The sequence below is a fragment of the Myotis yumanensis genome, unplaced genomic scaffold (assembly GCF_028538775.1).
Source record: "Myotis yumanensis isolate MYYU_CA2020_CCGP unplaced genomic scaffold, mMyoYum1.0.hap1 SCAF_16, whole genome shotgun sequence".
NCBI classification, from domain to species: domain Eukaryota; kingdom Metazoa; phylum Chordata; class Mammalia; order Chiroptera; family Vespertilionidae; genus Myotis; species Myotis yumanensis.
The window spans coordinates 40,265,650-40,281,961 of record NW_027223767.1 but is presented as its reverse complement, the minus strand read 5'-3'; the positions used below and the strand labels follow the sequence as shown (position 1 = coordinate 40,281,961).

General features: G+C 43.1%; 1 protein-coding gene across 3 annotated transcripts in view; it reads left to right on the top strand.

Moving 5' to 3' along the window:
- AP2B1 (adaptor related protein complex 2 subunit beta 1) overlaps nucleotides 1-14,903 on the top strand; it is a 103,074-nt gene extending 88,171 nt beyond the window's left edge. For all 3 annotated transcript variants that reach the window (XM_070394887.1, XM_070394884.1, XM_070394886.1), the window contains 3 exons: nucleotides 890-976; nucleotides 7,511-7,665; nucleotides 11,953-14,903. In XM_070394887.1, the coding sequence (XP_070250988.1) occupies nucleotides 890-976; nucleotides 7,511-7,665; nucleotides 11,953-12,027 (317 nt within the window). In that variant the 3' untranslated portion in view covers nucleotides 12,028-14,903. The remainder of the gene's footprint in view (nucleotides 1-889; nucleotides 977-7,510; nucleotides 7,666-11,952) is intronic.
- Nucleotides 14,904-16,312: the final 1,409 nt, after the last annotated feature.

Below are 16,312 nucleotides of genomic sequence, written 5' to 3'. Positions count from 1 at the left end.
TGGAATCGAACCTGGGACCTTTCAGTCCGCAGGCCGACACTCTATCCACTGAGCCAAACCGGTTAGGGCAGTACAAGTTATTTTGAAGTTTGAAAAAAAATGGGATGGGTAAGGCTATTCTAAAGCTCTAATAATTGCTAATTATGTATTCGCCTGAGTCACAGTGGTCTTGTTTTGCTGTTGGTCTCTAAATTACAATGCCATTTTTCTGAGTCACCCCGTCACCCCAGCATACAGAGTACAGGCATACCTCATTTTACTACACTTCACAGATACTGCATTTGGAAGTTTGTGGCAATCCTGCATTGAGCAAGTCTGTTGGTGCCATTTTTCCAACATTTGCTCACTGGTTTCTCTGTCACATTTTTGTAATTCTCTCACTATTTCACACTTTTTCATTATAATTATAGTAATTTGTAATAAACCACTAATATTACTCATGTGGTTGTTGACATTTCTCTATTCCCTTACTTATAAAAGCACCATCTAATAAAACTAGTATATATTGGTACATATTAAATTGTATTGGCACTTAATTGACTTGGTTCTTACAGTCCTCTTTGGGTAAGCAAGACAGACATATGGTGAAATTAAGGATCAGAAAGGTTACAAACTTACCCAAAGTTACCAAATAGGAAAAACAGTAGAGCCAAAACTAAACCCTACGTGTAAGCTCTTCCAATGTATCTTAGTACTACTGATGCGGGATTAATTGACTTGGAGTATAGCATCTCTGCATGGCCAAAAATCGGCTCCAGGCCCAGGCTACCCCTGGCTGTATTGCTATTGTAAGAGCCAGCACTCGAAAGGAGAAATGGTGCAAGTCATCAGAAATCAGAATATTGACAGATTGTGCACATCCTTCCTTTCCCTCTGCTTCCCCATGCAGAGCGCCAGGTCTTTCTTGCAACATGGAAGGATATTCCCAATGAAAATGAACTTCAGTTTCAGATTAAGGAATGTCATTTAAATGCTGGTGAGTAATGACTACATTTAATTTTTTGTCTTTATTTACCTCTTCTTTTTATACCTACCTTGTTTCTAGTGGTTATATGGTAGATATATTACTTTGAAAACTTCTCTTTAAAAATCTGAGATGTTTTTTTTTGTTTTTTTTTTGTTTTTTTTTTTGTTTTTTTTTTTTTTTTTTTAAATATATTTTATTGATTTTCCACAGAGAGAAAGGGTAGAGAGATAGAGAGTCAGAAACATCGATGAGAGAGAAACACCGATCAGCCGCCTCCCGCACATCTCCCACTGGGGATGCGCCCGCAACCCAGGCACATGCCCCCGACCGGAATCGAACCCGGGACCCCCCAGTCCGCAGGCCGACGCTCTATCCACTGAGCCAAACCGGCCTCGGCAATCTGAGATGTTTTGATGTAGATACTAGATTACTATAAGCCAACAGATTTAAGAAACAAGCTAGAATGGTTCCATCTTCGCAATTCAGTAGTTGAACATGTGTTAGTCATATTATTTGAACATCCTATAAGCCATCGAATAATTGAAATGGCATTTAAGGATGTATACTCTCCCTAGAATTAAAAGGACTATTTTTCCTTTATTATCTACCTTCAGTATGGAAGGAAAAGTGACTCTGATATCCTTATTTAGAATCTTGTGTTTGTTATTAAATAAGAATACATCATAGTTGATTAAAGACTAGTTGGTAACCTTTTTCTTTCTTGCCTTGTATCAGCATTTATCATGATACTAACCTCTTTAATCGCCATTAAAAAACCCCAGACCCTTTTGTAGTTATTTTTATTACCATATTACCATAATAGAAGTAACACAAGAGGAGAAACAATGGCAGCTATCAGTCCCTAGGGCTTTATTCACTGAAGTGTTCCTCAAGAGTGGAAGGAGCACTAAGCTGTTCAGAGTCCTGCCTTTGTCCAGTCTCTTTAGGTTAATACAAGGTTAAGTTTAAATAAAAGTTAGCCTTGGTGCTTGGTCCATACCTCCTTTTTCTTCATTTACCCCTCATTTCATTCCCCATATGTTGCCGGTTCTCATAAGTGTTTTTCTTATGCTGCCATCCCCTTATAGCTAGAGCATAGTACTGAAAGAGGCAGTATGGCAGGTACAGAGAGGAAAAAACTGTCTTCTCGCTCCAAATTTTTCTTTTTAATTTTAGTGTTTTGGGCTCTATGATGTATTCATGCTCTGTTCAGACAGATCTTTTCTGACAAGGTTTCTCCAGAGCCCTTGGAGAGGTGTTTGAGGAGATAAGTCTTCTATAATTTTTATTGTAATAACTAGTTAATTGATTTTCTTCAGGTATACCATATATCTGCCTTCTTTCCAACATATTCTTGGTCTAGGTTTCTCACCATGACTGGTTATGTCTTTATGCAACAAAACCAGAATTTTTGCTGTTACTAGTACACACGTGTGCACATGCGCGTGCACACACACGCACACACACAACCATACTCAAATTGAGCTGCTTTTTCTGCCATGTTCTAGGTAGATGACAGTGTTTCCTGTCACTCTCTGTGAGGTTCACCACAAAACTCATTTGATGAGTGTAGGAGGTTGGGCAACTTTCCACAGTACAACAAGCTGTTCTTCAGGAGGACGTCAGGTGCTTCAGGAAGCTTTCAGGTCCACGCTGGCTGCTAATGCTAAGAGCCAGCATGTATCCTATTAAGAGAAGCAGCCTCTGTACCCAGCTTGGAAAAGCCCAAGCCCTTCGTTATAGTTACCCTTGTGGTAGTTGGTCCTTTGTCAACATTTCGTATATTATGCTCCTGAAAATATTTGTTCTTTTAAAGGGGGGATGGGGGGTGGTCCTATGGTCAATTAAAGTTGAAAAAATGCAGTGCACGATGTGCCTGTCTTAGAAGTTGCTATTGCACATTAGCACACTAAAAGCTGAGGAGTCCTACACTGAGAACACCTATTTAGATCATTGTTGACTGGCATTTAAAATTACAGAATGTTAACCTTTTTTGGACCACAAGAGTTCCTTGAACACGATCTGGGAAACATTGGCCTATAGACACAGAGGAAGGCCAGACTAATTGGAAAGATTTGGTTTCTGACATCCAGTATGAAAGGAATATGCTTTAAACGGGAGGGGAGGAAGTTTGGATAACTTAGTCTGGCCTGCCAAAACAATAGAAAAGATCTCCCTGCTTCCGGATTGGAATCGTGAGCACTCTTGTACCTTGATATACATTCGTGATCTTGCCAAAGAAGTATCTGGCCTTTCTCCCAGTGGGGCTGTGTCCTTTGATGTAGCCTGGACCAGTTTCTCGGAGCAATTCCGTTCTGATCAGTTCTGCCATGGCTCCATGCCAGTTTCTCCTGGCCTTGGGTGCTCCAAATGCCAGCAAATGGGTTTTCCGGCGTTACACAGCTCTATGGTGACACAGCACATGGAGTAGAAGGAGAGCAGCCTCTCTGTGTTCTCCAGGAGCCCAAGCCATCATTTTCCCACACTAAACCACTGCTAGTCTTTCAAGAAGCTAATCCTTTCTCGCTTTCCATCTGCTTCCACCCCAAGGTCTGGAGTGCCCTGGCCTTTGCACTTCCATTCTTGAAGCTCTATTAACATGAATGTTTCCAGGTTTAGTGCCTTCTGATTCAACACCCTGGGTCTAGCTGAGAGCTAAAAATACCATCCTTTCCAGCTGATCTGCCCTAATCACAATAGCACCAACACTTTAAATAGCTTTTCTGTGCCAGAGTAGACATTTGACAGATGGCAGTAACAGTCTGAGGGCTATGGGAAGTTACAAGCTTAAAGGACTTACCAACCTAGCATTGAGCTTTTACTTTTGCTCCTCCATTTCTTTCTAAAGAAGAAACTCTCTTCCCAAGCCTTAATAATTAATCAGATCTTAATAGAAAGGCATATGTGATAGGGGTGCTGGTGGTGCCACTAGTTATGAAAATACTAGATCAGAAAGGCACTAACTTATGGGTCTCCCTGCTTTCTAGTACTAGTCATCTCTACTGGTGTCAAGAGATCTGTATGAATCTGTTTTGTAGCTTACCATTATAGCTGCATTTAGGTTTGGTATATGTCTGGGACCACTGTCTTAGGTAAATAAGTAGTTGCAACTCTAGCCATATCTAGAAAGGAATCTTTCTGGCAAGCAGTCTACAAACCTTTTTTTTTAATGTTTATTATGCTCTGAAAAGCTCAGAGGCATGTTGTTTATACAGGAGTAGGCAAAAGTAGTTTTACAATTGTTCATATGGAAAATAATACAATAATCTATATATAAAAAAGCCTTAAGCAACTGTTACGACTGGAACAACCGGTCAACCAGTCGCTGTGACACACACTGACCACCAGGGGGCAGACGCTCAACATAGTAGCTGCACCCTGGTGGTCAGTGCGCTCCCACAGCCAACCTCCCATGGCCCCTCCCCCACACACACACTGGCTGGCCTCCTGTGGCCCCTCCCCCCTGCCAGCTGGCCCCCTGATAGGCCCCGATTAGGGGGAGGCCAGCTGGCCAACCTCCCGGGGTCCTTCCCCCCACCCCCCCCCAATAAGCTTAGATCACCGGCCAGGCCGAGGGACCCCTCCCATGCACGAACTTGTGCACCAGGCCTTAAGTTAATAAATAATACAAGAATAAACTGTGTTACATGTACTCACAACTGTAAACCCATTTTGTCATGAGGGACATATTTTTTTTTGGCAGGAGAGGTAGGCCAGGGTTAGCTCTGTTTCTTTATTTTGGTGTGGTTCTCCCCATCCTCTGTAACATCTCATAAATGGAAATGTTATTTTCAGCAGTAATAGTGGTTTTGAACTTGCTAATGAATACCATAGGTAGGTGCCAAATGCAAATTCCCCTCTTCCCACTCTCTAAGCACTGTCTTTTTACTCTTACTGCTGCTGGAAGAGGTGACCTAGCTAAAGTAGGAAGATGAAGGAAGGGAGACCACATCTATTCCTTCTAAGATTTTAGGCCCCAGACCCAAAGAGCCAAATTTGAGGAAGACAAATGAACCAGAAGAAATCACATCTTGAAGCAAGTACAGTTGACCCTTGAACAGTGCAAGGGTTAGGGACACTGACCACCATGCAGTCAAAAGTTTGCGGATAACTTAAGTCAGCCCTCCACATACAGATTTCCAACCACCACTTGACCCGTGAACACTCGGATTTGAACTGCTTGGGTCAATTGAAAAACTCACTTCTAAGTGGACCAGGCATTTCAAGCCTGTGTTGTTCGAGGGTCAGCTGTATAATTATATTTGACCATCTTTTTTTTTACTCTTTGGGGCATTACTTCTTATTCTCAAAGTTTCAAAACTGTAAGATTCCATCTTGTTTCCCAAGAGTTCGGGTGTATGAAAAATACCGAATACCTTGTCAGGAAGTCTATCCCAGTCTGGCTGGGAAGCCTTATCATACCTGGCTTTCATTGCCATTTTTAATAGGTATATTTAGTAGAGTCTGATTATCCTGCCATCTATACATCCTCAAGCTCAAACCTAGTATCTAAGATTCATAAAAATTGACTCACACATATTCCTAAGTTATTGAGCACGCCCTCCATTCAGTATTTCGATAGAAATAATGCCACAGCCATTCAGGAGGAGCAGAGCCAGGTTCCTGGCCAGAATGCTTCCATACGTATTATAGTTACATCCATTCAACTTGCTTACTCTGCCTGGCTGATGGCCATGTTTTCTAACTCTAGAAGGGGTGAGTGTGTATGTGTATTTGTATGCTTCTGCTTCTTAGCCTATCATCTCTTACAGAGGTGGTAGATCATGAAATGTCTTTAGGAATCTGAGCCTTGTTGTATACATTGTCTAGAACATATTTGTACCTATGCAACAAGGTGGCTCTTCAATAAAGGATCCTACCAAGTGTGCTTTCCACTTCCTTGGAAATGGCCAAGAGCCTTGAAAGTTAGGAATGGCTTTACAACTTAAAGCAAGCCCCCATGTTTTAAAGACAGCCCTGTCAAAAGGTATTAGCCACACTCCAGCTGGTGACATTGCCTAGTAACCCGGTCTAGGCTGCAGGAATTCTTCAATGTGAGAACCAAGGTGACAATCAGAACTGCCTGGTCCCTCAGAGGTGAGTAAAAAAGCATATTGAGGCCTCCTTCTCCAACAGTATTGCATATAACTAATAACTAACCTAAGATACACATTCTGGCTCCTCAAAGAGAGCCAGTTCTTAACTACTCTGCTTGGTGCTAGTGAAAACCTTTGGAATTAAAAGGGGAAAAGTTAAGTAATAACTGGGTGTAGTGAAAATGTTTAATGAATGGACTTTAGTGCCTCCTACCCTGAGCTTTCACTGGTTTGACCGTGGGAGAAAGATGTCAGGGCAAGAAGGTTTTTTAATGACTGTGATGCTATATACATATCAGCATCACCAACACCTGAGTCAGAGGCCTATTCACAGGTATTGATGGCAGGTATCCATTGCGTTCCAGGTACTGTGGGAAGCACAGTGTTGAAAAACTTCAGGATCCCTGTGCTCGGAGAGCATAAAGACTGTCCGTCGTGGCAACCTTTTCCTAGAGAGCACAATAGAATATGACAGATTTTTATATGGAAAGAAGTTAGTTCCTAAAGTTGGCATGAGTAAATTAAATTCTCATCAGAAATGAACATAATAAACTGTCAACCAAGAAGCAGTGTTCATAATCTCTATTAAAGTTTCTCTTTGATGCTGCAACATCTTCCATATTAGCAGTAAGAAAACAAGAAGAGAGAAATGACCTTTAATTCTAAAATGTCATGTCTCTTTGATGCTGTGGTCACAAGGAAGGCCCCATTCTGTTGTTACCTGGATTGGTGACTAAGGGCCTCCAATCTGTAACGAGCAACAGCAGCTGAGGTTACGGGGCCTTGTAATAATCATCTTTATACAATTTCAGTATTTCTCAAAGTCTTTTATTGAGATAGTTTGTTTCATTATTAATTTGAAGTCATGGTATTCCCTACAAGCTTTAGGAATCATTTGCCTGCTTTAAAAAAAAACAAAAACTTAAACGTCCATGTTAACAAATTTGACTTGCAGGATTTCTGCCACTCTGCTGTTTTCTGATTCTGGCCGTTGAGGCCAGAGGGGCTCACAGTGAAGTAGTAGTGACTAGGAAGTAGTGTTGTGGATTTGATCGTCAGTCTGAGTCTCCTGTGACTCTGGGACCAGCGTTCCAAACATGAATACCAACACAGGAGTCACCCTGGCACACTCACACCCATTTCTGTCTTTGTCCTCTTCAGACCATTTTTACCTGTCTAGCACCAGTTAATACCAACCTCTTTGACCTACTGTATCTCCTCAGGTATTTCTTATACTAATACTTAGCTGCCCCTTGTCCTGTTTTCTGTCCTGGAATGTGATAGGCACTTCAAGAGCCTCTTCCTCACCCTTTGCTGTTATGGGAGAAGGGCTTTCTGAAATGTGCGCATAGAATGGTACTTGTTGGGATTTCAGCACATGTGGCCATTAGGATGTCAGAAGAGAGTTAGTAAGCATTTGCTTGATATTTTGAATCTGTGTTTCTAGACACTGTTTCCAGCAAGTTGCAAAACAACAACGTTTATACTATTGCCAAGAGGAATGTGGAAGGGCAGGACATGCTGTACCAATCTCTGAAGCTCACTAATGGCATTTGGATCTTGGCTGAGCTACGTATCCAGCCTGGAAACCCCAATTATACGGTAAGGCCCTTCTCGGAATGGGTGAGATGGGTTCAAGGAGGGAGGTAAGAGCCCTTTCATTTTTTCTTAGCACCCTGGAAAGACCTGGAAGAGGTGCTTCAGACCCCATATGTCAAAACAAGTAGTCAATAAAGAAGTCCTCCGTTGCCTCTTTGGAAGACCTCTTTGCAGTGGCTGCCCTATCAGTACAGGCATGGTGCCTCTGCAGCAAGAGTGCCTCACTTTCCCTAAAATATATAGAGTTGCTTACAAAACAGGGCAACTTTTTCAGTCTCAATTAATACATACCTAGCCTATCTGTGCATGTGGCCCCATAACAAGCTCATTTCAGGGAGGCCTTCTTTCCTGCTTTTGGAGTTCACCACCTAATGGTATCGGAGTCGTGAACACCTGAGACTTTTTGTTTTTTAGCATTATTCATCCTGAAATACTTTTATGAAAGGTAAGGCAAAATGGAACACGTTTTTGGCAGCCTAAAGGGAACGTTAGTTTAGAAAACTTCCTTCAGTGCTACAATGGATTAAAATTTAAATGCTGACAGTGCTTTTAGGACAGGAGCACATTCCTTTGTTAAGCAAGATTTATACCCTAGACACTGGGCATTTGTTTGCTATTCTCAAATGTGATCTCCCAATAGGATGTTGTTTGTCATTTGCATTTTGCAAAGTAAAGGTAAAAACAACTTGGGTGGGAAACATATTTTATTCTTTTGTTATGTTTGAGGTTTCTGTAGGCTCTTTTAAAGGAGGGGACAGGAAAGCGATAAAAGAGAATAAGATTCAATATTGAATAACTCTGAAGAAGCTAATTAGTAGATTAAGGGAGCCTTTTAGCCATTTAGCTGATAAAAGTCTGTGATTGCATTCCTTAATTTTAATAGTCAAGTCTGTTTTCACTAGTATGCATCAAGGTCATAGTACCATCCAGAACTGAAAATTCTTGGTGTTTTTCCCACTAGTTCCCTCCCTTGGTGAGCATGTGTGTGAGCTGCTGAGTCCTATCAAGTCATATTATTGCCCAAGCATTTGTGAGCTGGGAAACTTTGGGCTTCCCTCATAAAGTGTACTCTCCACCCACCCACCTTGTCCACCACCAGTCCATGTGTTTTTGTCCATCCTTTTATTTTTCATCTCAGTTGGGTCAAAGAAGCATGGTTATCTCAGGAAACCAAAGTTAAGAATGATTAGTAACGCCCTCGCTGGTTTGGCTCATTGGATAGAGCATTGGCCTGCGGACTGAAGGGTCCTGGGTTTGATTCCAGTCAAGGGCACATGCCCAGGTTTCGGGCTTAATCCCCAGTGCGGGGGCATACAGCAGGCAGCCTATTGATGATTCTCTCTCATCATTGATGTTTCTATCTCTCCCCCTCCCTTCCTTTCTGAAATCAATAAAAAAATTTTTTTTTAATTTTTTAAGTTTAACTTCTTCATTTGAAATAATTTGACTTGCAAAAAGTTTTTTAAATGGTACATAGAGTTCCCATGTGTCTTTCACCCAGCTTCCCCATTGATAACATCTTACATTTCCATTGTGCATTTTCAAATGGAAATGATATTGATAAAATAATACTAACAAGACCACAGATGAGTCTTTCTAGTACTCTGTTGTGTAGTGTACAATACTATGAAATCTTATCACATGTATAGATTTGTATAACTACCACTACAGTCAGAACCCAGAACTGTTCCATCGTAACAAAAACTCCCTCTTGCTATCTCGTTATATTTAGACTCTCACGCCTGCTCTAACCCCTGGAAACCACTGATATGTAGTCCTCCATTAAATTCATATAACATGTAACATTTTGAGACTATTTTTTTTTCCACTTATTACAATACCCATGATATCCACCTAAATTGTTGCATGTATCAATAGGTTGTTCTTTTTTAGACGAAGTCGTAATCCACTATATAGATATACAACAGTTTATCTGTTCACCTGTTGAAGGACATTTCCTACCCTATGTATTTTTAAATTTTTCATTTTGAGATCATTGTAGATTCACATGCAGTTGTAAGAAATAGTCCCATGAGACCCTATTCTCAAGGTGTGCCCGTTTATACCCACTACCACCTCTCTGCCTCCCCTGTATTTGTATATAATAAGTTTGTTAATGTTTCCTTGTCCCCTTTCCTATTTTCTATCCATCTGGTGACTAGATTCCTACTGCCCACAAAACCATCTAAATTTTTCTTTACAGTCTGACACGGGCCTAATCCATTCCCCTAAATGTGTTCCAGACTTCAAAATCTTTCGGATCCATTTCCTTCCCCTCATCACCCTAAACACCCATTGTACTATTGATCTGATCTCAGCTACCAATTTAGGAGGAAAAAAATCTGTCTGGTTGAGCCCAGTACCAGTACATGAGAACTGATAGTCCCTTACTCTTCTGAGAGAATGATAAATTATTCCCCCACCCCAATCCTTACTGTATTTCATTACAAAGGTTTTTTTTGTTCTTGTTTTTTTAATGTCCTAGCCAGGTGGCTCAGTTGGTTGGAGCATCATTCCGTAAACCAAAATTTTGCAGGTTTAATTCCTGGTCAGGACACATACCTAGGTTGCAGATTCGATCCCCAGTCGGAATATGTATGGGAGGCAGCCTTTTGATGTTTCTATTTCTTTTCTTTTCTTTTTTAATATATTTTATTGATTTTTTACAGAGAGGAAGGGAGAGAGATAGAGAGTTAGAAACATCGATGAGAGAGAAACATCGATCAGCTGCCTCCTACACACCTCCCACTGAGGATGTGCCCGCAACCAAGGTACATGCCCTTGACCAGAATCGAACCTGGGACCTTTCAGTCCACAGGCCAACACTCTATCCACTGAGCCGAACCGGCCAGGGCGTCATGTTTCTATTTCATATTCATGTTTCTCTCGCTCTCTCCTTCCCCCTCTCCCCTTGTCTCTCTTCCCCTCCCCCATCCTATCTGAAATCAATAATATCTATAATAATAAAAACATATTATGCAAATCAACCGAACGGCTGAACAGTGCAACAACCTTCCAGACAACCTTCCGGGCTGCGAGGGGTTGCAAGGGCCGGGACTGCGAAGGCCTACTCTTGCACAGATTTTGTGCATCAGGCCTCTAGTCTTATTAATAAAGAGACAAAATGGCCCTAGCCAGTTTGGCTCAGTGGATAGAGCATTGGCCTGCGGACCAAAGGGTCCCGGGTTCAATTCTGGTCAAGGGCATGTACCTTGGTCGCAGGTTCTCTGACCCTGTTTGGGGTGCATGCAAGAGGCAACCAATCAATGTGTTTCTCTCACATCAATGTTTCTGTCTTTCCCTCTCTCTTCCACTCTCTAAAAATCAGTAGAAAAATATCCTTGGGTGAGGATTAACCAAAAAAAAAAGAGGCAAAATTACATATCATTAAAGACATAATAAGAGCAATGGTATTAGCAGTTCAAAAAGCAAATATGAAATTTTCTGGTTCTAAATGCAATTTGCATGCTTCCACTGTTATAGTGCTAATATTTTGCCTAATCTAATACGATTGAGTCTGAGTCTGGATTTAAATTTTGGACTTGCTGACCAATGAAGCGAAAATTTCAGTGTTCAACATTGAAATCTTTTAATATTTTCATTTTTATTTGATAATTGTTAGGCTAGAAGAGGTGGTGCTAGAGAAGTAGAATGGTATCAGAAGTGTCTGATTTGCCTTCTAAAAAAGGCAGAGAATAAGATTAAGTTGTTGGCATGAATTGCTGTCTGGTTACTGAGTAAATGTCTTTTTTGTGATAATTAATTTTCCCTTCATGACAGTGTGTGCTCTCCTCAATATAATACAGAAAGCACTAGTACCTTGGACTTGGCTAGCTTATATTTTTATTTTACTTGATTGTACATCCTCCTGTACTGAGATAAGCATCCCTGTTGGACTGAGAAACAGAGGCAGACAGCTGAAATGACCACCAGCAAGTTAAGGCTTTAGCCCTTCCCTTTTCATTTGGGGATAATCTCGATGATGCTTAGCAAAGCATTCGAGCAGCTGTGCCCCTATAGTCAGAGACTTGGATGTTTTTAGTATGGAATATTTCCTAACCTCATAGACCCACATAAAATGTAGGTGGAAACACAGCATAACCTGACATTGATTAAATTAAAATTCTGAAACCCATAGGGCAGTACCTCAAACAGGATCTCTCTGACTACTCAGTGATAGATCTCGTCTCCCACTGTATCAGAAAGAGTTTCTTAACCTGACTACTTGGCTGCCTTTCGAGTCAATGCCGATCTCCATGCTAATCTTTTTTCTCCTTTCCCTCCCAACAGCTGTCGCTGAAGTGTAGAGCTCCTGAAGTCTCTCAGTACATCTATCAGGTCTACGACAGCATTTTGAAAAACTAATAGACTGCTCTGGTGCCCTCTGGCCACCCTGTGATCGGTTCAAGCCAAGAACTCTTAACTAGAAGAAATTGTTTTGCCGTGTAGAAGCTGAACCTAAATACACTGAGGCCACCCACCAAGGTAGTGACTAGTCTAACCTGTGCTAAATTAGGCCGCAACCTGTCGGATAGTGTTAGCTTTCTGTGAACTCTGTAACCACTGCTTCAATCACTTCCCACCTTTGCCTCCTGTTGCTGCTGTCTGTCCTTACTTGTGGGCTTCTCCATACCGGGCCAATGGCTGGCATTTTTTAGCGTAGTTTGATATTTTGTAATTGAGAGTTCATTTCAAAAGCAGAAAAAGACAAAAAATATTAAAGCAAGGAAAAGTGTCACTGAAACGTAAGCTGCACTTTATTGTTTTATATTTTTGTACATAAGAGAAATGGAGGGAGCAGTGTAATCATTGCTACAAAGTGTGAAAACAGCTGCCGTCATTCCCGCAGTCCTGGAGGAAGACACAGCTACTTGCCCACCCCGTGAGGGGTTTTCTCATCTATGGCAACCTTGCCCCTCATCATTTGGATTTGGATTTTCACTTTTTTTTCCTTTCCAAGCTCCTTTTCTTTGTGATCCCCCTGCCCTGTATTATCCTCTCATTTGATTGCTCTGCAGTTGGGAAGAGTGGTCTTCCAGGAGTGCTGTTTTAGGTGCAGGAATAGGGCCTGTCGGTACCAAGGCTGAGAGAAATCAGAACTTACTACATTCCTTTCCCCTGCTCTGACCCATTAATGACACTAATAAGGAATTTGAGTAGAGATGGGAAACAGGAACCAAAATACCTTTCCCCCACCCCCTGTCCTGTATTTGGTTTAATTCTCAGGTCCATTTCAGAACCAAAAGTCATAGTTTTAGAGTTGAAACAGACTTTAATTAATAACTTAGCCAATGCTGTTTTTCTAAAAAAGGAAACAGTAAAAGGCAAAGGGGGTATTATTGCCTGAGGCCTGTGAGCTGTTCAGTAGCAGAGCTGGGGGGCTGGGTCCCCTAAATCCCCATCAGTGTTGTTTTCACTGCAGTGGTGTCTCGGTTTTTTTCTCCTCAATGCCTTTTTCTTGCCTTCTCTGTGCCTGCTTCTTTATGGCTTTTCTCATACTCCACACTGGTTTTGGCACTTCATTCATTGGCATCAGGTGGCAGCAGAGTATCTTTTCAGTCACTTGAAGGTAAATCCAGATACCAGAATGAAGGAGTAGCTAATATTTCCCATAGGCTCCTGAAGCTGAAATTCTTGAGGCCCCCAGCGTGGGTGCAGAGACGGGATAAGCTTAAAGATGTCACAGATTCCCTTGGTCCCTGCAGCTCTCTGATTTGCTCTTGACTCGTGTTCTTTAGGCTCCCAGGCAATTGAGATCATCTCAGAGGGTTAAGCAGTTCTTGTCATCTCCCAAAAGATAGGGAGATGTGACATCCCCGTGCTTATTAACACACCGGGTGTGATTTGTCAATGAATGCCTTGGTTGCAGGTTCTCTGACCCTGGTTGGGGTGCATGCAAGAGGCAACCCAAAACACCAACCTGTTTAGCAGTGTTCACACCGTTTCATCTGTGGGCACTTGTGTTGCCTGGCACTCAGTATTCAGAGTCCACGACCAAGACTGTTTCTCAGCTGCCCCTACTTAAATCAGAGACATTTCAGGGTCCAAAGGCCTGATATTGGACTCAGACCTACGAGTGAGTCCCAGTGGAGGAAACGTAGAGAAAACAAGAGCAAAGCCCAGCTGGTGTGGCTCAGTGGTTGAGCATTGACCTATGAACCAGGAGGTCATGGTTCGATTCCCAGTCAGGGTTGCCGTCAGGGTTGCGGCGGCGGGATCCCCAGTAGAGGGGTGTGCAGGAGGCAGCCAATCAATGATTCTCTGTCATCATTGATGTTTCTATCTCTCCCACTCCCTTCCTCTCTGAAATCAATAAAAATATATTTTAAAAAAACAACAACACAAAAAACAAGAGCAGAAACTGTCCCCCAGCCCCCGTCCTGCCATGTCTGAAATGACCCCGATTTAGACCATTTGCAAAGCTTGGGGGAGTACGTCTCCCAAAGCAGTTTCTTAAACCTTGAGAATCTCCAAGAGAAAACTTGCTGGGTGGGGAAAGGAATTATTTCCTGCGCCTACCACCCCTCGGGCACAGAGAAGTAACACAGGGTTGTGTGTGGGAAGTGGATGGGTTGGTGGTGTGTGGGTGGGAAAAACAGGTTGATCAAGTTCCCTGGTTGGGAAATCATTCATAGAGTTTGTTGGATACAAGCAGTAAAAGTTCACACTACAAATACTGTATTCTCTTCTCAAAGCAAATTGTAGTTCCAAAAGGAGGAGTGTGTCAGGGTAAGCAGACAAAACAATTTTGTTTCAGGCCATGTTCCTCCGCCCCTGAAACTAGGCTTCTCTCAGCCTCCCCAGCAGTGACCGGAATAACTGCTTTTCTCAGCTGACCTCACCGAGCCCATCTGAACTCGGCTCCTTGGGGAGGCTGCCTCCTGAGCTCCCCCAGCACCTAGGGAGGGTTCTGCTCCACAGAAAAGGACTCTCTCCCCAAGAGACAGAACCTATTGCCTCCACCGCAGCTTCCCTTTTGGCCTTTTTCAAGCTCGGCCCAATTAGGGAAATGGAATGGAGATTGCCCTGCGTTCCCTCTCCTCTGCCTCAGTATGTCTTTGTCACGTCAGCTGGTGTCATACAAAGGGCAAGGGAAGCACACACACAGCCAGAACTCTTTTGCTGGTCAGAGATTCCCTGAGTGTCTGTCCTGCCCGAGCCTGTTCAGTGTGTCTGTGTTGTGAAGCTTGGGACTCTGGAGAGAAATGGGGAGGGGGGAGGGGTGTCACCCTAAGAATGCTTATCATTCTCTTGTTGTTGGGATCTGTTCTCGGGGAGGGTGGGGGTTGGGGGAAGCTTGACCTTGTGTCTTCCTCAATAAACTCTTCATTTACACAAAATGAAGTATTTGGTGTATGTACTTTGTTCTCAGAACTGATATTCTCAAACAAAACACAGCTGGCCAGGGGAGGGATGGGTGCTGATAACCACACTATTAGAACTTTTCTTTGGCTGCCTCCGGGGATTTAGCTAGACGGAATCAAGATTGGCCTGAGGAGAAATCCAGGGGCTCCTGTGAACCAAGCCCAGAACACCATCACCACCACAGGCATCTCGCCTCAAGCAGGGAGTGATCAGAAGGAGCCAATCTGTCTTCCCTGGCAGCTCCCTTGCTGGGCCGCAGGCAGATGGTCCCATGGGCAGAAGGAGCACAGCACAGCTCATCAGTTTCCTATTACTCAGGACATTTCACTAATCCCTCCATTTATAAAAGGCTTTCAGACCTGGATCGGACTGCGTGTCCCCAAGGGAATAGAATTAATGCTGCTGGAAAGCAAACTTCCCAAGGAGTTCAGGTCACCTGCATGTGTTACTGGGGCATGTGACCCAGGTGGTACCCAGATGGAGGACCCACCCCAGGTTCTGAAATCTCCCACAGTCTGGAGTGGAGGAAAGAGGCAGAGGGATCCAACACTGAGATGCCCTTGGACTAGTCCCTGAACCTCCCCACCAATCCAGTTCCTGTAGGTGAGCACAGTCAATGCTCGGCACTTAGGTGCTCAGAATAAACTGTTTTTATTACTTGGATCCAAGCACCATGAGCGAACTTCCTTTGGCTGCTGGGAGCTTTTTGGCTGACTCTGTATTGCTGGGCGGCAGTTAGCCCCGACGGTAATAAGAGTAACATTTCTTTTTTTTTTTTTTTTTTTTTAATATATTTCTTTATTGATTTCAGAGAGGAAGGGAGAAGGAGAGAGATAGAAACATCAATGATGAGAAAGAATCATCGATTGGCTGCCTCCTGCACACCCCACTCTGGGGATGGAGCCCGCAACCCAGGCATGTGCCCTTGGCCAGAATCGAACCTGGGACCCTTCAGTCCGCAGGCCAATGCTCTATCCACTGAGCCAAGCCGGCTGGGGCAAGAGTAACATTTCTTATTACAGAAATGTAATAAGGCAGGAGTGGGGTCAGGGTGGGCTTTGTTGAGGTTCAGGGTCAAAGATGAAATGGGATGGGCCTTACTGAGATCTAATTGGGTGCACCAGCTAAGCATGTCAGCGGGGGCCCAGAGAATCCTTAGGGCAGAGGCTCTAAACTCTTGGATGCACATTTCTACATCACCTGAGAGCTTTCATAGGTCTGCCAGGCTGGGGTGGGGGCCGGGGGAAACTGCTCTCGGGGCCAGAGAGACTCACGCTGTTGGTCT